Source organism: Mus pahari, chromosome 19 (assembly GCF_900095145.1).
Source record: "Mus pahari chromosome 19, PAHARI_EIJ_v1.1, whole genome shotgun sequence".
Lineage (NCBI taxonomy): Eukaryota > Metazoa > Chordata > Mammalia > Rodentia > Muridae > Mus > Mus pahari.
This window is the reverse complement of record NC_034608.1, coordinates 43,719,530-43,745,341: the sequence shown is the minus strand read 5'-3', so window position 1 is coordinate 43,745,341 and position 25,812 is coordinate 43,719,530. Positions and strand designations below refer to the sequence as shown.

The following is a 25,812-nucleotide window of genomic DNA, read 5'->3' as shown; positions in this document are numbered from 1 at the left end:
ATAAATATAAGAATATTTGAACCCAGTAGACTAAATGAGCAATATTAAGACACTGTAAGATTGGAAATGTAGCATGGGGACACATTCTTCCTGCACCCATATGCTGCTACTCAACCATGCCAATCTCTTCTTGAAACTGTGTTCAACTTTATTAATTTATGTCATTTATCTTTCTGTCCATCCATCTGCCTTTCTGTGGCTGACATTGTACAAGTAACTAATTTCTCATATTTTAGGACAGAACAGAGGAATGGCTTCCTGCTCTCAGGGTATAAACTGTTAATATTGTGACAGTTTACTAGGGTTTTCTGGTGGATACCTGAAGGAAGATTTCTATATAAACCATTGTGGTGCTTTGCATAAGAACACACCCATAGATGTAGATCTGAATGTGTGGTCAGCAAGGAATGGCACTATTAGGAGGCTTGGCCTTGCTGGGTTAAGTGTGACTTTGTTGGAGGAAGTATGTCACTGGGGTGGGATTTGAGGTTTCAGATGCTTAAGCCAGGCCCAGTGTCTCTCTCTTCCTGCTGCCTGCAGGTTCAGATGTAGAACTCTCAGCTACCTCTTCAGCACCAACCATGTCTGCCTGCACATCGCCACACTTCCTGCCATGTAAGTCAATTCCTTAATGGTCATCCTTTATAAGAATTGCCATGGTGTCTGTTTACAGTAGTAAAACCCTTGGCAACATTTAAACACCGAAAGGTGGCATGGGGAATAGAGATGTGACCAGTGAAGGTTGAAAGAAGTTAAAGTCCTACCATTATGTCCAACACTTTAGCATCTTTCTTTTTCTTTGTTGAGGAATGACTTTTTTCAAAGGTTTCAGAAGAGGAAAGTTGAGTTTCCTAAAACACAGGCATAACTCTTAACATTTGCACCTTAACGTAACCTAGACTAACCTAGGAGACAAGGTTGGAGATGTGCCTGTGAACAATTATATAGATTAAGATACCTGAGTTGGGAAGACCCACCTTAAAGATAGGTGGCCTGATGCTAGGGCTGTGGACTGACTAAAAACAAGAAGTCAAGCTGATTGTAAAGTTAGTCACTTCTGTTTCCTCACTACAAACATGTGGCTACCGGCCTCAGGGTTCCCACAGCTAAGAGTTCTTCACCACGATGAACTGTATCCTTGAACGGTGACCTAAGATAAGTCCTTCCTTCCTTCCTTCCTTCCTTCCTTCCTTCCTTCCTTCCTTCCTTCCTTCCTTCCTTCCTTCCTCCCTTCCTCCTTTCCTCCCTCCCTCCCTTAAGTTGCTTTTGCTACAGCTAACAGGAAAAAAATGGTACCAAGAAGTAGAGTTGTTGATGGGATAAACCTCATTACATATTCTTTAGACCTTTGGAATGGGTTTGGGGAAGTAATGTGGAAGACCTTTGAATTTGTGCTGGAAGAGCCCTCCATACTGCAAATATAGCTTAATGAGAACTTCTGGTCGGACACTGGAAGGCAAGAATGCATAGAAATGTGAACAATTAGGCCTGGATCATGTTTCAGAGGGAGCAAGGGCTCTATGAGGGACCAAAACAAGGGCCAGTCATGGGATGCTCTGGCAAAGAATCCAGCTGCACTCTCTGCCTGTGTCCTGCAAGCTTGAGAGAGGTTGGATTTGAAGTGGTTAAACCAATTTGTTTGGCAGAAGAAATGTCAAGAGAAGAAAGCCTTCAGGCTGTGTGACAGTTGATGCTCGGTGCTCTAGTGTAGGTCTACAGTAAGAAAGAGCAAAAGCAGGACAGAACAATATTAAAGATGAGCATTCTGCCAACCAAAAGAGCTCCCGAAAGTATAAGATTGCAGCCAGGGTACATGCCAGAAAGGTTGTAACTGCTGGAGAGAACTCTCCTGCTCTGCACTGAGACAACAGTGAAACACCCAGAAGATAAGATCCCATTCGTCAAAGGCTCCAGTATATAAAAAAGGCCAATTCGTTTGAAAGAGCAGAGGGTCTTAACAGGGACCACTTAACCAGGGTTCCGCTATGGGGATGCCCTGGTACTGCAAATTAACCAGGAAACGACTTCCCCAGGGTCAGCAGAGGAAGCCGATGCATCTGTGGTCATTCAAATGGCCCTGAATTGTAGGCAGGAAAGATGCAAGACTGAGGGAATCCTGGAGTCTTTGCCATGTGGTTGTGGAGGACCACCGGGGCCAGGCTAGGAGTCCCTGCAAAGATACCCTGAAAGCTGCTGTGTGTTTTTGAGATGTCAAAAACCACCCACCGCTGTCACAATGGCTTGGGGAGTCTCACATGGAGATCTCCCTGAACCCTGTTACATATCCTTTGAGTTTCCTTGCTAAGTGTTCCTAAATTATATTAAAATCATTTTCTATAAACAAACAAAAAGTGTCCCTAAATTGTTTTCATATAAGTCTTTATCTGTCCTTTTGTCTACTGACCATAAATGCTTTACGTGTTGTTTTACATCCTAAGACAGATGTAAATAGCAAAACTCACAGCCCTTTCATTTATGCATTGTCTAAAAGTTATTGATCCCGGTTGTTAATATATGCCTAATTTTTTAAGATTTATGTACATGTATGTATAGGCATGAGCGTATATGTAAACATTTTAAGATAAATTCTGACCACTAGAAAAGCAAGTTTTCAAGATACAATTTTTGACTGCGAAGTATGAGTTGTTCTGTTTTTCAAGGTCTTTATCGTTTCAAGCCAAGATAAGATACAGTATAAAATGGGGGATCGGAATGATCTTTGGGAAGAAAGAGGTGAGGAGGCTGGAAAGAAGGCCCCTATGGTTAAGTGCACTAGCCACTTGTCTTAGGGTTTCATTACTGTGAAGAGACACCATGACCATGGCAACTCTTATAAAGGACAACATTCAGTTGGAGTAGCCTGCAGTTCAGAGGTTTGGTTCATTATGGTCAAGTCAGGGAGCATGGCAGCATGCGGGCAGACATGGTGTGAGAGAAGCTGAGAGTTCTACATCTTCATGTGTAGACAGCAGGAGGAGACTGTGTTCCTCCCTGGCTGGGCAGAGCTTGCGTGTAGGGCACCTCACAGTGACAGGCTTCTTCCAACAAAGCCACACCTACTCCAACCAGGCAACGCCTCCTAACAGTGCCACTCCCCATGGGCCAAGCGTTCAGACACATGTCTATGGGGCCATACCTATTCAAACCACCACATCGCTCTTCAGAGGATCCAAGTTTGTTGGTTCCTGGCACCTATACCAAGTAGCTCGCAACTGCCTGCATCTTTAGCTCCCAGGGGATGCCTTCTTCTGGCTGGGCCCTCCCACATCAAGGAGTAACTGAGACAATGCCTCACAAACTTGCCTACAGAGTAAGGCAGGTTTAAAGGCATTTCTCAGCGATGACTCCCTCCTCTCGGAAGATTCAAGCTTGGTTCAAGTTGACATCAAATTAGCCAGCACACAGTGTTCCACTTGATATATAGTTGTTTTGTTGAAAAAAGGTGTCTCAAGAATTGTGTAGGTAAATAAAGGGACAATATTGGGGTGAAAAGGAGATCTAGAAGTTTAACCTGTAAAATATATTTTTGCCATTTGGAATGGATCAAGCTTAATGGTCTAAGATACTGGAGTTTGGGGCTGGAGAGATGGCTCAGCGGTTAAGAGCACTGACTGCTCTTCCAGAGGTCCTGAGTTCAAATCCCACGTGGTGGTCGTAATGAGATCAGATGCCCTCTTCTGGGGTGTCTGAAGAGAGCTACAGTGTACTTACATATAATAAATAAATAAATCTTTGGGACAGAGTGAGCAGGTTCAGAGAGAGAAGAAAAAAGTGTCTGAAGACAGCTACAGTATACTTACATATAATAAATAAATAAATAAATAAATATTTTTTAAAAAGATACTGGAGTTTCATTCCAAGACTATGAACGCACCCAGAAAAGACTAATTTTTAAAGTAGAGGGGATTACATTATCATAACTATTTAGGGTTAAATTTTCTTTTCCTGCATCAAAGTGGAAAGAGCCACTAGTGAACCACTGAGTTCAACCGGAGTTACCTTCCTGCAACACTGTGACAGAATGGACAGATTTCAAAATTGCCCACACTCTGGCAGTCAAATAAGGGCTGAATATTTAGGCTGAAGTTAGGAAAGCCATTGTGTTGAAGGGAAAGAGCGGTGGACTGGAAGCCAACATGGCTGGGGTGGAGTTTGAAGATGCTATTTCTGGCTCTGTGATCGATTACTACATCTCTTTGAAATTCATTCTCCTGGCCTGTAAAGGAGTTGAGCTGGGCAACTAGGAAGTCTTTGGTTGGTTGGTTGGGTTTTTTGTTTGTTTGCTTTGCTTTCCGGCTTTAAAAGATCAGTCATCCGGTCTTGAATCCCCAGTAGGAAGCACATGCCTTATTTTGGCCAGGTCCCAATGGTTCTTCTCTTAGTGATGGCAGCCTCTCTCCCTTCCTCCAGCAGACCTCAGAGGATGGGTTGAAGACAGGTGCAAAATGGACTTACCTATGAGTTGTTGTCGGCTCTTGATTTTACAGCTGCACTTCCCAATTAGCTCGGGACTGCTCACATCGCTGTGACAGTTGGAACAGTAAAAGAAAGCCCTGTGGCAATGAGAATAAATAAAGAGCAATGATTAACACCGAGAAGGCGCGATGCTCAAGCAGCCTGTCTCCCGCTACATTCTGCATGTGTTTCCCTTCATAAGCGAAAGGCCATGTGGTACCTTTTGACGGCTTTGGAGGATTCCGCAATGAAGAACCCTAAGGTGTCCTTATTCAGCCTCACTTGGGATGATGGATTTAGTATCAGAGTGCTGGAAATGGGAGAACAAAGACCTATGTTTTCCTGCTAAGATCTGTAGCAATCTTTGATGTTTCATACAAGGGGTTCTCCAAGTTGCCATAGCCATAGATTTAAGTCTGTCTGACTGCCAAACCCAGTGGGAAAGGTGAATTTGGCTACGCATATTCTGTTGATCGCTACTAAATAAGGAGGAGCCAGAGAAGAAGCGCCAGACCCATAGGGAGTGGCACTAGTAGAAAGTGTGGCCTTGTCGGAGTGGGTGTGGCTTGTCGGAGTGGGTGTGGCTTGTCGGAGTGGGTGTAGCCTTGTTGGAGTAAGTCTGGCCCTGGAGTGGGTGTGGCCTTGTGGGCAGAAATGTGTCATTCTTGCTTCCTGCCATCTGGATGTAGAACTCTCAGCTTCTCCAGCACCCACACACTGCCACACTTCCTACCATGACAATAATAAACTAAACCTCTGAACTGTAAGCCAGCCCCGATTAAGAGTTGCCATGGTCACGGCGTCTCTTCTCGGCAATCAAACCCTGAGATGTGCAGTTTCCCACACTGCTCTCTGTTTATCACAATGCCCTGTGTTTAGCCCCACCTCCAACCCCAAAATACATCCTGCATGATGAAACCCTTAACTTTCTAACCCTAAATTCTTTCATTTCTGATAATGTATTCCTTTCCTTCTTTAAAATTTACTTTTGCCAGGCCTGGTGGTATATGCTTGTAAATCCCAGCACTCAGGAGGCAGAGGCAGGTGAGTCTCTCTGAGCTCAAGACCCACCTGGTCTACATATTGAGTTTCAGACCAGCTATGTAAGAGTCTATGTCAAAAAAAATGTAAACAAACACATAGACCAATTTACTTTTCTCTTGTTCACTTTGGAAGGAGGTCAAGCCCTAATTCTCCTCTTGTCAGGAGAGTTCAGAGTAAACTCGGAATGAGACAATCCTTGTGAACAGACTTGGGCTCCAAAACAAAAGCTTCTCTCTTCTGCCGAGAGAGGCAGACCACTACTTTGGCAGATCTTTACCTAAGACAATGTAGTGCACTGGTGAATATTGACTGAGGTGAGGGTATGGTTGGTTTTGAGTTCCTAAGGGAAGAACATGGATTCGTGGCCCCTAAAAATCTCCATTAGCAAGCACGGACAGCTCCTGTTGTAGGGGTGGGGAGAGAGCTCTGAGTTCATGTTAAACACTTATTTATTTCTTCTTGGCCTTTTGTCAAAGGTCAAGTGTGAATATCTATTAGTAAAGCTACTGTCACAAAACATACAGAATCTTGGTCCTCACCAAAAAAGAAGCACCCCAATAATAACAATAATATACCTGGTTTAATTTGCAAGAACTCATAAACTTATTTTATCTTGGGTTTTTTTGTCTTGGTTTTTTGTTTGTTTGGTTGGTTTGGTTTTGGTTTTGGTTTTGGTTGTTTTTGGCTTTTGAGACAAGCTCTTGCTCTATAGCCAGGCCTAGCCTCGCACGGATCTCCTTCCTTCCCTCAAGCTTTTGGGTGCTTCGATTATAAGTCAGTGCTACCATATCCAGCTATAAATCCATAACTTACAGGTTCCTGGGAGATGCCAATGGTCTGATAATATCCCCTCTCTCCTCCGTCTGCTCTACCAACAACAGTCAAACCCCCCTCAACCACAGAAACGGAAAAACCCCTAAAGCCCTGAGAAGCTCCATCAGTACCAACAACCGTGAAAGAGGGGCTTGTGTTGGATGGCGATCAGCATGAGATTTAGCTTCACAAAGCAGAGCCTAGGAGGGAACACAGAGGAGTTACGAAGACACAAGCAGAAAGGCTGGGCTCCGCGAACATAACCAACCCTTTAAGCCCCGTGCTCGGGGAGTGGGGGACCATGGGCTCAGCAGAAGTTCAATCCACCTGGCATACATGTTTAGCAAGAATGCCAAATGAGAGGGACAGAGGTGAAACTGTCCCACGTGGGGTGTGAGGTGCTGCCATGTACAGGAGCGGTTCTCAACCTGTGCGTGGCGCCCCCTAGAGGAGGGGGTGTCAAACAACCCCTTTCGTGGGGGGGCGGTGGGGGGCGACACATCAGGTAACCTTCATATCAGATACGTTACGATTCATGCCTAGGCCCATTGACTCTAGGGAGTACAAGATGGAATCTAATTTGCCATGTGCCTACTCTGAGCCACTTATTCTTTTCAAATAGCGCCAGGGTTGTAACTCAGTGGTAGAGCACTTGCCTCACACACTCAAGGCTCTGGGTTCTATCTCTCCTCCATGATCTTCCCATCCCCCAAAACTTTCACATAGGAATCATAAGAAATGGGAAGAGCTGAATGTCTTACAGACTGTGCATCTAGTGTGCGTTAGAGCTACAACTGGATATCCAGGACAGCTCCATGACAAAGCTTCTATTCCGGCAGTTCTCAACCTGTGGGTCTTTACCCCTTAGGGGGATGAATGACCCTTTCACAGGAGTCGCCTATGACCATTGGAAAACACGGATATTTGCATTACAATTCACAACGGTAGCAAAATTACGAAGTTACGAAGTAGGGAGAAAATAATGTTATGGATGGAGGAATAATACACATTGATGGTCTGCTTCCATGTATGTCCCCCACAACACAAGGAACTGTATTAAAGGGTGGCAGTGTGGGGAAGGTTAAGATCCACTCTCTTCTCTAGAGGCACTGACTTCACTGTTCTTATATCTCAGAGTTTGTACTGGAGCCTGCCTTTAGAATATCCCCCATCAACAGTGAGGGGATGAGGGCATTCCGCGAAGAATGGGAGAAGGGCTTTACTTAACGTACCGGGAGACCTGGGGAAATGTCATCCCAACAAAGTCGTTAGAGAGGCGCTGCGTCAGAATCTTGTTCTTCAAGCCATTCAAGAAATGTCTTTGCCAGGGATGTTTAGGAAAAACCTAGAAAAACGCAATACCGTAAAGAGGATGTTGATAAGGGAAGCTGACATCATAACATAGGCTGCTAAGTCCAGTTTCCACCGCACATAGGCCACAAAGGGAAGACACATCCTGGTGTTCATGTGGAGCAACGTTGAAGGAGGAGTAAAATGCATCTGTTTTCATTGGCGTCTGGGGTGTTGTGGACACCACACCTTTTAGTTTCTTCCCAGATGGAATCCTGAAGGAGAATTCCCGGAAAGAAGCTGTGTCTGCCAAGGCTGATTGGCTAATGAAAGCATCACTGCCTGGGGGGGGGGGGAGAGGGGGCGGGGTTTGGAAGATAGGCAGCTCCAGAGCTTAGTTCCAGTTTCTCACAGCGCCCTAAAGAGCCATGCCTTACCTACCTCTGTGTCTGACCTAACTTCCTGATAAATAAATAAGAACTTTTGGGATGTCTTAACTTAATAAAGCCCTATTCTTCACCAATTCTTCAGCAAGCTATCAGATAGTAGTAGCTGAGGCCTATAGCTGAGATTTCTCGGCCCGCCGGTAACTTGCCTCTCAGGTGGTTTTGCCAATGTGGTATTTGTTTGTTTGTTTGTTTGTCTAATACACATTGATGGTCTGCTTCCATGTATGTCTGTGTAAGGGTGTCAGGTCCCCGGGAACTGGAATGACAGACAGTTGTGAACTGCCATGTGGGTTTTGGGAATTGAACCTCGGGTCCTTTGGAAGAGCAGCCAGTGCTCTTAACCACTGAGCTATCTCCCCAGTGCTGCCAATGTCTTGATTTATGACTTTCCTTGTTCTATTCCTATGAAAAGTCCATAAAACTCCATACAGGAACATAGGATTTGGGGTCACCTAAATCTGTGCTCCCAGGCCCTAGTTACTCAAATGTGGCTCTAGAATAAACTATCTCTCGTTCCCTTTGAGGTAAGAGCTACAGTATTTGCCTGACAAAAAAATGAACTTTTGCCCACCTCCAGCGAGAAGACAGGGCATCAAATGAGGGAGGGGGGCATCCCAGAGTCACAACTCTGACCCATAATTGTTCCTGTCAGAAAGAATTACAGGGATGAACATGGAGAGGAACCTGAGGAAAAGAAGGTCCAGCAACAGGCCCAAAGTGGGATCCAGATCAAGGGGAGGTCCCAAGGCCTGACACTATTACTGAGGCTATGGAGTGCTCACAAAAAGGGACCTAGCATGGCCAGACTCCAGAAGACCCAACAAGCAGCTGAAAGAGTCAGGTACAGATATTTGCACCCAACCAATGGACAGAAGCAGCTGACCCCTGTTGTTGAATTAGAGAAAAGCTGGAAGAAGCTGAGGAGAAGGGTGATCCTGTAGGACTCAACCCTGACCACAGAGATCTCTCAAACACTGAACCACCATACAGACAGCATACACCAGCTGATATGAGGCCCCCAACACACACAGCAGAGGGCTTCCGGGCCTGTGTTCAAGCAGAGATGATGCACCTAAGCTTCAAGAGACGGGAGGCCCCAGGGAGTTTAGAGGTCAGGTGGCATGGGGGGTGGGGACATCCATGTGGAGACAGGGGAGTGGGGAGGAGGTATGGGATGTGGATCAGTAGGAGGGTGGACAGGGGGAAGGAGTAAAATATGGAGGATAAAATAAACAAACAAAAAATTTTGAAAAAAATAAAGAGCTACACTTTTAATGACATTCAAGTTTTCATGTTGAATTAGAATTATTTTCTCTGGCCCACTGTTAACTTTAGCACAGTAGCCTTACTCTTTCGGTTGTGTGTGTGTGTATTTTGTTTTTGTTTTTGTTTTTTTAGTTTTTTTTTTGAGTCAGGGTTTCTCTTTGTAGCCCTGGCTGTCCTGGAACTCACTTTGTAGACCAGGCTGGCCTCGAACTCAGAAATCCGCCTGCCTCTGCCTCCCGAGTGCTGGGATTAAAGGCATGCGCCACCACACCGGCTGTGCATTTTGTTTTTAAGATATTAACAGTACATTGGAGGGACAATGTGGAACCTTAAGTTGTCACTCTGTGGACATGACAGCTTACGATTGACTTTGATTAACTGATTATCAACTTACTTTCTGCTGAAAAATAACATACTCCAAAGGGGGGGAAAATAGCTGTGGCTTCTATTAAGAGTGAGGATCCTTCACAGGTTTATAGAAAAACAAGATAGTACTGACCAATCAGGGTTGATAATAATGCCAACAGCTAAGCCAGCAGGTCTCCAGAGAAAGGAGAGAGGGCGGATGGCTTTTCTCCATGGTTACATTGGGACCCAGGACCTTGCACATGCAACACCCGGCCCCTAAGCTTCACCCTAGCTCTAGAATGATCTTAATGAAGCTGAAGGCCGCCTGGGGCAGATTGCCGGAAACTCCTCATCTCCCTACTTGCTACCACGTGGGCCCTGCAGTGTTGTCTCCACAGAGTATGACCTGAGCCAGAACCATAGACAAAGGCAGAAACGTCTAGATTCTCTAGAGCAACTCTTGCCATGGGGAGAAATGACGAACTCAGACATTCTCCTTAACGGTTATCTTGTGCTTTGAAAATCACCCTGCTAGGGGGAGGGTACAGGGGACATTCGGGATAGCATTTGAAATGTAAATGAAGAAAATATCTAATAAAATAATTTTAAAAAAAGAAAAGAAAATCGCCCTGCTAAAACTGGTCACCTATGCCTGACCATTTGGCGCCCTTTTATTTGACTCCTTGCCTCTGTCCTGAGATCCAAGTGAATCTCCTGTTCTTTTCCAGTCTCGCCAGTGGCATCTGTCGAGAGGAGGACAGGCCATTGATACCTCAGCCATTGAAGAAACTGGCCTAGGGTTTCTAGTCTGAGCGCCTCAGGTTTGGAGGGATAACCCTGTTGATGGAGCTTAAAGCTCGGAAGGAGAAGCAAGAGGACAAAATGAACGAAAGATAGAACAATCTGCGGACTCACGTAATCCCACCAGGGTAAATTTAAGCTCAGCTGAAATGTAAGTAATCCTTTGGGCCTAGAAGCAACAGGACTGTTCTGTCTACACTGTCTCACAATAAAATTAATACAATTAAAACACGTGACACCGATTCGAGACCCTTTAATGTGAGCACTTAGGTGTTTTACAGGTGTTCATGCAGTGCCTGGAGAAGCCTGGTTGTGAGAAATATGATTTTCATTTTGCAGATAGAAAAATGGGGCCAAGGGAAGTAAGTGCCTAATGAGAGGCACATAGTTCTACATGCTATTCATTTTTATGAGTTTGTAAACCAAACAAAATATACCACGAACAGGACTGGCAAGCCCCGCCGTGATTCTACCCACTTCAGGGTTCCTAAAAGGGAGTTTCAGATTTCATCTTTTTAAAATATGGAGACAGTCACTTCTTGGTGCACACTGACATGGGATTATGTTTAATGGGGATTAATGAGCCCACATCAAATAGCAAAGAAATACAGAGGTAGGCCGGGCTTTACGTCTGCACTGCATTGCCATAAAGGAAACAATGTCTTCCTATAGGATTCTCATTTCATTTGTTTCTTCCAATCATGGTTACTGAAGTCACAGTAATCGAGGAGGGCCCTGAAGTCTGTCACTTGCTCTGTATACTGCAGAAGGCTGTACAATCAGCACAAAGCGAAGATAAGATCCTGCCCATCACAGAAGCATCCAGGCCTACTGCATCCCTACTGCCACATGCATTCCCTACTGCCGGGTGCTCGCTTCTGTTTCATCTCTACATTACATCTTCTTATTTTCAGAAAGAACTACTGAAAAATGGTGTTTCTGCAAGAGTTCGTGGTCTGCCAATCTGAGCATCTTCCTACACTCTTGCTTTTCCTAAGTCACACCGGGGAAGAAAAGGTGTAAAAATCTGTACTAAATAAAGGAATTATTAAATGAAGGAAATAAAGTCCAGAGAGGCCAAGAGGAAAATCGGCATATGAGGTGGCAAATGTGGAACGAGAATGAAATGGAGAAGAAGGCAGGCAGCTCTGCAGGAGTGACAGGAGACCCTGCCACCTAACCCAGGAACATTCATGGAAAACACACTTGATGAACACCCTGTAGGATTATAAAAAGCAAGCCCCGTTTGCACCTTATTTTGTCCCAGTCAAAGGATCTACGGTCTAAGGTAAGAAGTGGAGAATGGATACCCAACATCAGAGACAACAGTCTGTGAACCAGGTGAGTCCTGGTACGCTCTTCACCAGCTGACTATGTACCTGGGTCGGTTAGCTTTCCCACCACCTCCCCCCACCCCCAGGCTGGGTACTTCCTGGAAACACCACTAAGGGGCAACAGAAGACATAATAAACACTTGATTGATGACCACTGTTTCTGTTACTGAATAGATTTTTCCCTAAAGTAACCTATAAATTAATTCAGTTTTAGTTATTATTTATATCACTTCTATTTGATTAATAGAATCACTGTTGTGCTAATTACTTTATATTCATTTATATGGAAGCATTACTTCTCTGTTAAGACGAACTCTGTACATTTCTGCTCTCAGTTCAAAGTATTTCTGAATTTATGAAAATATTTACATTACAGCATCCTGGGATGTAGGTGGGAAGTAGAGCCAGTCTCCCTTCTTTGCAGTTGCTGCAGATCTTTTAACAATGACTTCTTCACGTCTAGGGATATGCCTAGAACTTGAATCCAGACCTCTCAATCTTTCCCTGCCCAAGAGGCAAATCCCATTTCTTGGAGACCTCCTTTATTCTCTGGTTATTTTTCTACTTTGGATCCCGTTATGGGGGCGGGGCAGGGGCATGGAGTAACTCCAAGACTCACTATAGGTTCATAAAGTTACCTTTTGGTTTTGTTCAATGAACAGAGTTGTGAGAAAGGTGCACAGCCCTGGCACCAAGCAGCCTTGGGCGATAAATCCAAGCTTTAGCTCTGCAAAGCAGATGATATTGTCTCCGGCGCTCCAGTCCCAGTTGGGGATTTTTGACAGGAAAACCTGTTTCATGGTAGAAACCACGTCAGGCATTGGGAATACAGACAACACAAGAACCCTCTTCCGGGTAGACACTTCCTTTAACGAATTTACTCTTCACTGTTGGGGACTAACAAAGTCAATGGACATGACCGGAACCAAGTCAGCATTGGGAAGTCATCAGCCTGCCTCCAGTACTTCACTTTTGGATCAAACAAACAAACAAAAGCTGGAGTTGTGTAAATCAAATCTAATGGCTGAACTCACTAATTTTGTCCGTATTTCCCATCCCCAAGTGATCCACCACCATCTTAAAGAGACTCCAGATTTCATCTATTGCTGAAATTTTCTAATTTGTAGATTCATGAAGAGATCTAAAGATGAGACACCCAAATGTAACTGCCATGGTACCTTGTTTTGAGACTGAAGTATCTGAATGATGACTCTGGTCTGTGGATAATAGTTCTTGATAGAGATCACCCTAAAAAACACACACACACACAATGTGGCTCAATAGCCATGCGTCATACTGGCTCTGTAATATAATCCAATTCAGAGTTAAATCTATTTGTCAATAAGTGTGGCAGGAACTCAGCACATTACGAAATTCTTAGCTTGTTTCTACAATCTATTTAGTAGAGGGGTTTCTTTCTTTCTCTATTTTTATTTTGTGAATATGAGTGCTCCGATCGAATATAATATGTATGTGTTCCACAAGGCCCAAAGATGGTGTCAGAGTCCCTGGAATTTCAGGAACTGAACCTGAGTCTCCTGAAGGAGCACTGAGTGCTTCTGACTGCTGAGCCACCACCCATGGCATTGTCTCCTGAGAAGCATCTTATAACGACACCCATAGAAAAGCTAACAGCTTCAGTAACCTAGTAACCAAATCTATAGAAAGGTCAGGTTTTAGTGTTAGAAAGCTGGGACCCACTGACAAGGATGAAATAAACAGTTTCATATACCTTAGCCTCGTGCTCTATAGTTCGAAGTGTCGAATAGGATGTCTAATTCAGTTCCCTCAGGATGTAGCTTAAGAGCCTAAAATAGCTGGGGAGTGGTGGCGCACACCTTTAATTCCAGCATTTGGGAGGCAGAGGCAGGCGGTTTTCTGAGTTCAAGACCAGCCTGGTCTTCAGAGTGAGTTCCAGGACAGCCAGGGCTACACAGAGAAACCCTGTGTCTCGGGGGCAGGGGGGGTAGAAGAAAAGAAAAGAGCCTAAAATATATGTCCTGTTGAATGTAGCATGCGTGGCGTAATACCTCAGCTGTTTCTTACCCTGTGTGGAGTCATCTTCAACTGCACATATTTGTTTTGCTCTAGGAACAGAGCCACCAAAACCATACTTTTGAAGTTTCTGTTACCACAAGAAAAGTTCCCGCTCACAGATATGAAATAGGTAAAGTTGGGGACGCTCCTTCTGTTTACCCTGAGAACACTTGCCAAGGCTCAGAGATGCATATCATACTCGACCACGCATAATCTTTTCCTAACGCTACCAAAGAGAAATGCCAATAAAGAAACAAATAGGATTCACAAATGCCGTCTTCATCTTTGAACTGAAGACTTATAACGGTACTATCTAAATACCGACTTGGTGTTACAGCCGGGAATGTAGTCAGTTGGTAGAGCGTTAACACTTGATGCTCTCTGGGTTTGATCCTTACCACCATAAAAGGGGAGGAGAAGGTGTGGGTATACCTGCTTTTAAATGTATATAACTCTTCTCTATAGGAAGCATCCGGGGAGAATATAGAGAATATCATGTGTAGTTGGGATGCCGTTTTCATGTCCCTTTGCCTTCATTGTTTTGGGGTGTATTGTTTTGGGGTGAGGGAAGAACTGGCAGAAACCTGGCATGTGATGGAGCTAGTGGGCTAGAGATACCATCTCCCCCCATTTAGTCCTTAAGGTATAGAGAGAAACACCATCACCGGAGTGTACGAAACAAACAAACCGAGCGAAATGACGTCAGTCTCTTACCTCATAATGTTTGAGTTGTCTTCTTCATGTAAGTCACTGCAGAAATGGTTGGCTAGAATCAGGCATGCCTCCGAGTTCTCCACCTATTCTTCAGATGAAACAGCAGCTGTCAGGTTAATTACAGGGGGGATACTCTAACGGCCCCTTTTGGGCGCTTTTTGTATGGTTTCATCAAACTACCGCCAAGCGAAAGGGCAACTGCCAGGACAACAATGGCAGAATTGGGAACGCACCTGTCTCTAGTGAAGAGTTGCTCAGCATTTGGGTTCTGAATCTTAAAGTGCAAGAAAATTATCGAGGGGGCTGGAAAGATGGCTCAGTGGTTAAGAGCACCAACTGCTCTTCTGAAGGTCCTGAGTTCAAGTCCCAGCAACCACATGGTGGCTCACAACCATCTGTAATGAGATCTGACACACCCTCTTCTGCTGAGTCTGAAGACGGCTACAGTGTACTTAGATATAATAATAAATAAATCTTTAAAAAATAAAATAAAAAAGAAAATTATCGAAATAACTCCTATAGTATCAATTATAAGACAGAAAAAAGATCATGCTGAGTCTTGTCATTTTCTACTTAATCTTGGCATTAGCTCCGTAGACCAGGGGTTCTCAGCCTCCCTGAGGCTATGACCCTTTAATACAGTTCTTCATGTTGTGGAACTGTATTAAATTTATAGTTGACCCCCCAACTATAAAATTATTTTCATTGCTATCTCATAACTGTAATTTTGCTACTGTCATGAATAGTAATGCCAATACCTGTGCTTTCCTATGGTTTTAGGTAACACCTGTAAAAAGGTCGTTAGACCCCCCCACCCCACCCCCAAAGAGTATGCAAGCCAGTTGAGAACTACTGCTGTAAACCTTTGCTTTAAATGTAATTATTCAGGTTAGTTACGTAGATACCAGGTAGCCAGTTTTGAGCTAACATCATACTTTACTAGTCACTTATTCATTTCTTTATAGCCTTGCCCTTGCTGTGATTTCTGCTATTTGTCTTAATGTTTAACTTATCAAAGGCATACCAATATTTAAGAAGGGAAGCTGATGAGAGCCAATGGACCCATGGTTAGGACCATGTTTAGCTACACAGGCCGCTGGGGGGTAAGGGGGAGTCGTCAGCAGCTTACCCAGCTATGAGCCTTGCAAGCGACAGTATTAAAGGGCCTAGCAAACTATGCCCATGGATGTGATGGTGGTATGGATGCTACAGGAATAATCAACTGTGGTTAGATTTAAGGCCTGGGAATAGAAAGAAACTCAGACCTGTTACTGTAAACCCGAACCCATGGCCGGAAGCTCACGGGCACCAGGGGAGAATCTACTACTCTTGCTAAATGGACATACTGTCAAACCGCCTTCTGCATGCATCGTTTCTATACCCATAGCTACGTGTAGCTTCTCATCAGAGAAGTTTATGGAATGGACAGCGATCGAAACAGACACTAACAACTGGTCAAAGTGCAGAGATGAAGTGTCTGTCGAATGATTAGCCACAAAGTGGACATCTGTATCACACCCTTTCACTCCAACGGCTCGGGGAACATAGCCAAAGTGCATCATGGGAAGATCCTTAGAACCAAAGGATGAGGAGTTCCAGGACAAAACTGTATCTTCTGGGCATGTCAGGGCTGTTACACCTATGAACTCATGGTAGCTTTTCCTGACTGCAGAAGACCTAGACAAGATGGAGCCAGTGAACAATTCAGCAGGGATTATGGAGGGACACACAAGCCAATAGCTGAGGAGCCATTGGCAGTTAATGGCTGCTATGGAGTCAGTTTTTCTTTGGGGTGTGGTTCCTGGTAGGTTGACCTTGAGCCAGTCAAGGGCCCCATACCCATGTGTATATGGGCAGCACAGGTTGGATTAGGGAGAGAGAGAGAGAGAGAGAGAGAGTTAGTTGGGAGGGAGGGAGTCATGGAGGAATCCAGAAAGAGCTGGCTGGGGAGTGGAGTGACTATAAATAAAGCATGTACTATGCATATATAAAATCCTTAAAGAATACATAAAAACAAAGGGGGCTGCATCATATACTGTGCAAATAAATGTTTTCTTAAAAATATTTTTAAAAAGAAAAGAGGTAAAAGAATGCACGCCTTTGTCATCTGTAACCTTCTCCAGACCTCTTAAATAATAAAATAAAATCCCATAGAGAATTTGGTGGAATAGCTCAACATTGAGGTTAACTTGGTACAAGTCAAGAAGGATTCAAAAGTCAGTTATTATACTCTCAGTGTCTAAAATCATGGAAGCTGCGTTCTCCTACCGTCAAAGGACCTGGACTAATGGCTTCTGGCAGAGCAACATGGCTTAGGGAAGGGACAGAGAGAGTGAGTTAGATCTTACTGCAACTCGCTTCAGATCCTCGAACTTCAGCGCGGTGCCGTATACGAAGGTGGTGCAGGACGTGTGGCACTTCAGTAAGGTCTCCAGTTCCAAGCAAGGGAGTGTCCTAGGCGAAACAGTTCAGTGGCAAAGGCGGGAAAACCCAGAGGCAGCCCTTGTTTGGCAGCTTGTTAGCCAATCGTTCTAAATCCCAGTTCCGTCAGAAGACACCTGTATTCCATTATGAGTCCGTTCGGCCAGAGGATGCAGACACAGCTAACCCGGTCCACAAATGAGTGTGCGGATCAGGCCTGAGCAATCACAGTGACTCAAACCCCCAAAATCCCCAAGTCAAATAATGTCATGCAAACATGAATCACTAGATAGTGAAACCAATTCGATCACCCAGACACAGCATTCGGGGGCTGGAAAGAAGGCACAGTAGTTAAGAGCACCAGCGTGCTCTCTGTGACGACCTGATTTGGGTTCCTAAGACCTACATAAAGTAGCTCCAACAATCTGAGAATCCCAGCTCCAGGGGGAGCCCTCCTCTGGCTTCCCCTAGGCCCCTACACTCAACAGCACACATCCACACGCACAGACACATCCTTTAAAATAAAATCTTAAATTGAAAAAGAGATAGCGTTTGCAAACTGTGATGTAATAAAACGTCTTCTAAACATATGCGATAAACGCCGGCAGAATGTGGGAACCAAACCTGTCACTGGCGAGTGAAATTTCTACACTCCTGTAAATGATCATTGGCAAGTATTTTAAACATTTTAGTTTAGAAAACCTAATTTCTTCGAAGATGGCAAAAAATTTAGTAAAATAGTAAGTTTCCCAAGCCACAAAACATCTCATATTACAAAAAATAGTTACAGAACATATTATGTACTGCAAATAAAAGTTAAAAACCAATATTAGCCGGGTGGTGGTGGCGCGCACCTTTAATTCCAGCACTTGGGAGGCAGAGGCAGGTGGATTTCTGAGTTTGAGGCCAGCCTGGTCTACAAAGTGAGTTCCAGGACAGCCAGGGCTTTACAGAGAAACCGTGTCTCAAAAAAACAAAACAAAACAAAAAAACCCAATATTAATATTCTACATTGCTCACTGCAGCAATACATATGCTAAGATTGAAATAATACAGAGGAAGTTGGCATGGTTCATGCTCAAAGATGACCTGCAGATTCATAAGGCATCCCACACTCTTAAATATATATGTTCATCACATTTAAAATTAAAAAGAAAACAAAACCAAGACTGCTAAAAGCACTATTGGCTTGATAGTATTACGATAGTCCTTTATAATTATTCTTAGAAATAAATTATGTTAAATGCATTGAACATATATGCCACAATAGATATGCTTTCGTGAAATTTACAGCTTTGTATACTGATATTACAAATAGTACTAGGATAAACTCAGAGATAGTCTACAAGGTTAAACGTTCTTTGCCTTTGCAAACTATTTGAGTCTAAGCTCTTCCCTCAGTGACTCCTGAACCCTAACAAAGTGAAGTCAAAGTGAGATGAACAACATAAACAACAAGGCTGAAGTATTAATTTTATATCTCTTAGTAAAAAAAATATTGATATGACCTACTAAAATTGAGAGGTTCAAAAACCTTGGAAACGAATTGGAGTTGACTACAAAACTCAACTACACTTTGAAAGAAAAGTGTAAATCTAACCCTTCAAGAATTATTCCAGAAAATAGAAAACTGATTTCCAAACTTATTTTTATGAAGCCAGTATGACACTGACAGCAAAATCACCGAAAGATACAACAAATGAAATCTATTTCCCTGGAGCTAAATGGGAATCAAAACTTCTTAATAAAGCACTTGCAAACCGAATTCAAGAATACATCAAAAGAGATCATTCACCATGATCAAGTGGACTTCACTGCAGAGATGTAGGGAAGGTTCAACATGTGGGAGTCGATACGCTTAATTCATTCAGTACATCAATTGACCCAATTGCAGAAATCATACAATTTGACAAATCTCAATATCCTTTTGAGGCCAATAATCTCTACAAGATAAAGGTAGATACAACAGACCTACATTCAGTGTGATGGTTTGTATATGCTTGGCCCAGGGAGTGGCACTATTTGGAGGTGTGGCCTTGTTGGAGGAAGTGTGTCACTGTGGGCGTGGGCTTTTAAATCCTACTCCTGACTGCTCAAAAGACAGTCTTCCGAACAAGACTTAAGACTCTCAGCTCCTTCTGTACCGTGCCTGCCTAGACACTGCCAAGCTTCCAACTTGATGATAATGGACTGAACCTCTGAACTTGTAAGCCAGCCCCCAATTAAATGGTGTCCTTATAAGAGTTGCCTTGGTCTTGGTGTCTCTTCACAGCAGTAAAATATTAACCAAGGCAGTCAGCATCTTGCTAATTAGAGAAGTGTCCAGAGCTTTACCACTAAAGCAGGCAGGAATGCTCACTCTTTCCATTCTTATCTAAAGTCTTCCTGGAGCAGTAAGAGAGAAAAGGAATCGAAAAGAATACAAATAGGAAAAGAAGTCAAAGAATTCTGTGTGCAGATGATATAACTCACGTCAAAGATCCTGAAGACCCCACAAAAAAAAGACCCTAGAACTGATAGACTCTTTTAGCAATGTGGCAGGACACACACACACACACACAAAGCCCCCAGTAGCCTCAATGATGGTTACACTAAAAATTAAATCAGAGAAACAACCCCATTTCACAATATCCTCAAAACAAAACAAAAAACCAACAAAGCAACAAAACAATCAAGCAAACAAAACCAAACCAACAAACAAGGTTGGAAAAATCCCTTACTTCCCAGGCCTGACATGGAAGCCCACAACTTTAACCCTAGCATTTGGGAAGCAAAGGCAGGTATATCTCTGAGTTAAAGGCCAGCCTGGAGTACATAGTGGTTTCCAGGACAGCTAAAAGTACACAGAGACGCCCTGCCTCAATAAAACAAACAAACAAACAAGTAAATAGAATGGCTAGCCCACCAACAGCAATTTAGAGATTCAATATAATCTAGTTCAGAATTCTAGCTTCGTTCACAGGGGGAAAAAAAAGGAATCAGATTTCTTATGGAAACACAAAAGACTCTGGATAGCCAAGGTCACTGTGAACAAAATTAATAATGTCAGAAGTCCCTGATTTCAAGTTATACTGTAGAGCTACAGTAATAAACACTGACATGCCGGTGTGGACAACCTCTCATTGGGCTGTCAAAAGGGTCCCGTAGACTTTCAAAACAATACAGGCTAAGGCCATTGTCCGCGCTTACCCTCCAGAACCTGAAGGTAAGACCCTATCGCTGAAGACACCCCATGCTTGAGTCAGAAAACATGGAGAAGTCAAGCTGATGTTGGCCTGGAACATCTTTTTCTATACTTCATCTTACTGGAAAGGCTGAGAAGTAATTCTGCTTTGTTTACTATTGTTTCCTAACCTATATTTATATCTATATCACCTACATTATCATCTATATCCATATCTCTCAAGTGTAATCAGTTGAAAACATACTCATTTCCACTATTAATCCAGACCGCGCTGAGCAATGCCGACGCACTTACTCTCCGAGGAACACGATCTCAATGTTGATTTCCCCGGACTTCCGGTGGAGAAAATTCCTCAGGAAAGCAGTCACACTGTCAACGGTGATGTTCCCACAGACCACGATGAACCTAGGCAGCGAGAACGGGAAAGCGGATCACCCGAGGAACAGAGAGGCAGCTCACCCTTGGCATCTGAAGGGATGGACTCCAGGAACCCCCAACATAACAAAATCTATATAGAGATGTTCAATGTCCTCAATTAAAATGACACAAGCATGCATGTAACCTACACATGGTCCTCCTGGCCTACTTGAAGACATCTCTAGATTATTTGTAAAATCAAATGCAATGTCAATGTTATGTGAATAGTTGTTACGGTAGTGTTATTCCTGGAATAATGACAGAGAAAACGGTCTACATGAGTTCAGTATTTGTGCAAATTGTTTTTAAATAGTTTCTTTTTCATTATTTTTATTGGATATTTTATTTATTTACATTTCAAATGTTATCCCCTTTCCCAGTTTCCCCTCCAGAAACCCCAATCCTATTCCCCCTCCCCCTGCTTCTATGAGGGAGCTCCCCCACCCATCCACCCACTCCTGTCTTCCTGCCCTGGCATTCCCCTACACTGGAGCATAGAGCCTTCACAGAACCAAGGGCCTCTCCTCCCATTGATGCCGGACAAGGCCATCCTCTGCTACATATGTGGCTGGAGCCGTGGTTCCCTCCATGTGTACTCTTTGGTTGGTGGTTTAGTCCCTGGGAGCTCTGGGGTATCAAGTTGGTTGATATTGATGTTCTTCCTATGGGGCTGCAAACCCCTTCAGCTCCTTCAGTCCTTTCCCCAACTCTTCCATTGGGGATGTCATGCTCAGTCCAATGGTTGGCTGTGAGCATCTGCCTCTGTATTTGTCAGACTGTGGCAGAATCTCTTAGGAAACAGCTATGTCAGACTCCTGTCAGCAAGCACTTGTTGGTATCCACAATAGTGTCTGGGTTTGGTGTCTATATATGGGATGGATCTCTATGTGGAGCAGTCTCTGGATGGCCTTTCCTTCAGTCTCTGCTCCACACTTTGTCTCCATATTTCCTCCCTTGAGTATTTTGTTCCCCCTTCTGAGGCTGGCTGGACCCCCAAAATCTGAGAGATCTGATTGTATCTTCCTGTCAGACTTAGATAGAGGCAATTAGCTGAAACTTGTTTTAAATAAGTTGTGTCTATACATCTTTTAGATTTTCACAATGCAAACACAAAGGACTCCAAAGTACAAAGGAAGCACCCAGTTCTGTAGCTTTTCCCTCACCTCAAAAAGTGCGTGCCTCCAAACCGTATGATCTTTGCATTATACAAAAATTTCTAGGAAAGGTGCTGTTATTGTTAAAATTGTCATAGTTATTTATCATTCATAATAGACTTACTACCACCTGTGCTTGCAAAATTCTGTCATTCACATGTGTCATTATTCTCTCTCTCTCTCTCTCTCTCTCTCTCTCTCTCTCTCTCTCTCTCTCTCTCTCTCACACACACACACACACACACACACACACACACACACACACCTTAGGTTGACATAAGTTGATTAAATACTCATATGAACAGATCTGTGTGATAACTTGTATCAGTTAGTGAACATCCTGTTCGTATGGCATTCTTTCTAACCCTATTCTCTTCAATAAATGAAGCACCTTGGGTCTGTAACTATGGCAGGCAGTGTGTGTGTGTAAAAAGAGATCTGTGGTCAAAAGTGTTAAACGGCAGAAATTATACTAGAAAAGCTACTTACTTCTTTCCTTTGACTGCTTCGTAGGGCTTGGTGTATTTCTTCCTGGTAGAAAAGAGTTCCACCATTTCTGGAATGTAGTTTGCAAAGAGTATCTAAAATAATAAGTCAAAAAATTCCTCAGGACTCAATGTTTTACAAGACTACATAGAAAAAGACAATTACTTGTGCATGTTTTTCATCTAGCACCGTGGTCTTCAACCTTCCTAATGCTGTGACCCTTTATTTTTATTTTCTTTAAAATTCCTTTTTGTTTTTTTAGAACTTTTATCTCTTAGATTTTATTTATTTACTTAATTTACATGAGTACACTGTTGCTGTCTTCAGACACACCAGAAGAGGGCATCAGATCCCATTACAGATGGTTGTGAACCACCATGTGGTTGCTGGGAATTGAACTCAAGACCTCTGGAAGAGTAGTCAGTTCTTATAACTGCTGAGTCATCTCTCCAGCCATCTGTGACCCCCCCCATGGTGATCCCCAACATAAAATTATTTTTGTTGCTACTTTATAACTGTAATTTTGCTATTGTTATGGACCATAATATAAATATTTTGGAGACAGAGGTTTGACAAAGGGGTTTTGTGTTGTCTCACAGGTTGAGAACCACTGATCTAGCAGAAGGCTGTAACAGTGAACAGTGCATTTTTAAAAAGAGACCATAGATTTTTGAGTTTTTTAAGAGTTAGGATTTTGATTTCAGTTAACAAAATGATGTTCAGCTTTCAAAATGATAAACGTAAATATTAACCAACCACTCTGTGAATTTGTCCCTTGATTGTGAAGGAATCTTTTTTTTTTTTTTTTTTTTTTTTTTTTTTTTCAAGACAGGGTTTCTCTGTGTAGCCTTGGCTGTCCTGGAACTCACTTTGTAGACCAGGCTGGCCTCGAACTCAGAGATCCACCTGCCTCTGCCTCCCAAATGCTGGGATTAAAGGCGTGTGCCACCATCGCCCGGCCGATTGTGGAGGAATCTTAATCCAGCAACATGACTGCTATGACAAAGGATCACATCCAAAGACCTTCTAGGTCTACATGATCTGTCTGGAATGCAGACGTGCCATGAATTACAGTATGATCTACAGACATGCCCTTAATATACTTAGTATACATTGTTACTCCCTAACAATGAAGATGAAGGTAAAGTTAGTTTGTTGAAGAAAGCAGCCATGTCATCTAACTGAAGGGCAGACAATGTGATGAATCAGAGAAAGATTTGACAGAATGGGTCAGAGACAGGATACGTCCAACTCTTATGAGAACTGCACAGGAAGAAGAGGCTACTTTTGAGCAGCAAAAGGAGAGATGTGTAGTGTGTCCATGGCAGTTTTACTGGGACAGTTCTACTGAGACAGGTTATAGAGAGAACAAGCTAGACACCTGAAGACAGAATGAGCCAGAGAATGAGAAGGATCCAGAAGATCAGAACAGACTGCCAGAGTTAGTATAGGACCAAGCCGAGCAATTCAGTGAGAAGCTGAGAGAATCCAGACTGAATCAGTCATCTTGGAAAATTAGATTGTATAGAGCTAGATGCTCCCAGCCCTAGGCCTAGGGATAGTTAGAATGGAGAAAGAAACACTCTGGGCTGTGTTGGCACAGCTGAGGTACAGTTCTCATCTCATCCCTTCATCTGAGAAAATAAAAGTGACATTTATACTTGATGGTTTCTAACTTCTTTGTTATTATGAATTCACACTGTTTAGACTGTAATTAAAAAAAAAACACACAGAAAAACAAAACAAAATAAAAACCTGGTCGCCGGGCATGGTGGTGCACATCTTTAATCCCAGAAATTGGGAGGCAGAGGCAGGTTGATCTATGAGTTCCAAAATGGCTAGAGTAACACAGAGAACACTATCTGGACAAACAAAAAAGACAAACAAAAATCCCTCTCCTATGATACCAAGAGGAGTAAGGCGACGACTGAACTGTCAGAAGGTAGCATTGGTTGTGGGAAAACACTGTTATGGTTTTTAAGAGATCAAAATGAGAAGCGAGGCTTCCTTTGCCTTTGATACTCTCTTGAACCAAGGATAAATGTGGACTAATCTGTAGCTTGCCTGGAGCCAATTGCTGGTGTAGTAAGTGGCTCCTCATTTGAGATGTGTGATGGCATGGAAGCACATCTCAGATGTTCCTCCTCTTCAGAAGAAGAAGGCTTTGCTCTGATGGGCAAATATGGAGGAAGATGGGCTTGCTTGATTCAATATAGAACCTACCTCCCTTCATCCCTGAGAACAAAGCAACTGCACTCCAGGTCCCAGGGTATACAATTTGGAAACTATGTGGTCTGTGCGTCTTTTCCCTTTCACATGCACTGAATAAAGCAGCATTCACTATCCAATGTTTTGTTTTCTCGTCATTTTAACTGCATGCTTTATTTAATGCTTAAAAGATAATAAAAAAATTTTCCTCACCAAGCTCCCAAGGGTGAAGAAAACAATGAAAATCCGTCCTAGGGATGTCTTGGCCACCACGTCCCCAAAGCCAACAGTTGACATTGTTGCTGTCACCAGATAAATGGACTCAAAGTATGACATAGTCTGTGAGTTTCTTCCGTTGAGCCAGGGGTCACCAGAATTTTCCACCTGTCCAAAGAGAGATGGCAAAGGAAAGGTCTGTGAATAGAAGACAAGGGAAGATGGCAAACAGTGCCTCAGTTTTCCCCGAGTTCAATCCAAAGACAAGAGCAAATGACTGTGGCTACTGGGAGAGCCCTAGGATTTCCAGTGGGAACCAGAGAGCTGTATTTCCGCCATCGTGATTAGCACTGACATCTGCTGGAGGCATGTGGCAGGCACCCAGATTTGGAACACCCTACAGAGCCGGTGCTTTCTGCTGCTCTGCAGGTCTAGAACTATATCCTGGAGCCAGCATCCTTCTTTCTTTTTCATTTTTTTAAGAAGATGGGGAAAATCAATAAGGAAGTTGAGTATGGGTTTCAGTGAGCGTAAGCACGTGACCTTAGCGTCTAAGGAACAATAAACTTACCAAATTGATTGAAACAAGGCTATGGTGCCATCTCGTGGGTTAGAATCCCACACAGAGTAAAATGAGAAGACAAGCTAAACACAAGCTCTTGTAGCTTCCTCATGGAGTGCAAGACACTGGGCTGCCTCACTTTCCAAGACTTCCCCGTTGTGGTGGGGCCAAAACCAAACCTTCCTTACCTGAGCCCTGTCAACTATCTCACCATGGCAGTGAGAGAAGTGATTACATACACACAGATTTGTTTGTATTTTCATACTAATACATAATTTACAGACATATATTTATATTTAAGACATATTTATATATGTAATATGGAAATTTATTTAAATATATACATTTATAATATATATTTATACTTGACTGCCTTTTGGACAAAATAGCTTATGTAATTCCTATTTCTTTCTTTTTTTGGCTTTTTGAGACAGGGTTTCTCTGTGTAGCCCTGGCTGTCCTGGAACTTGCTCTGTAGACCAGGCTGGCCTCGAACTCAGAAATCCACCTGCCTCTGCCTCCCAAGTGCTGGGATTAAAGGCATGCGCCACCACTGCCAGGTGTATTTCCTACTTCTATGTATCAACAAAGATGATTAAATGTTGATAATGAT

General features: G+C 43.2%; 1 protein-coding gene and 1 non-coding gene across 2 annotated transcripts in view; one reads left to right on the top strand and one right to left on the bottom strand.

The window, feature by feature from the left end:
• Positions 1-25,812, bottom strand: part of Kcnu1 (potassium calcium-activated channel subfamily U member 1) — a 76,811-nt gene that overhangs the window by 27,921 nt on the left and 23,078 nt on the right. Inside the window, 11 exon segments of the mRNA XM_021219816.1 lie at positions 4,456-4,553; positions 4,676-4,765; positions 6,444-6,512; positions 7,545-7,657; positions 12,439-12,591; positions 12,979-13,048; positions 14,552-14,634; positions 16,900-17,005; positions 20,451-20,561; positions 22,217-22,308; positions 24,635-24,805. Of these exon segments, the coding sequence (XP_021075475.1) occupies positions 4,456-4,553; positions 4,676-4,765; positions 6,444-6,512; positions 7,545-7,657; positions 12,439-12,591; positions 12,979-13,048; positions 14,552-14,634; positions 16,900-17,005; positions 20,451-20,561; positions 22,217-22,308; positions 24,635-24,805 (1,156 nt within the window).
• On the top strand, positions 17,985-18,091 carry LOC115062666. The gene has a single exon (XR_003842601.1). It is a non-coding gene; the product is annotated as a U6 spliceosomal RNA (small nuclear RNA).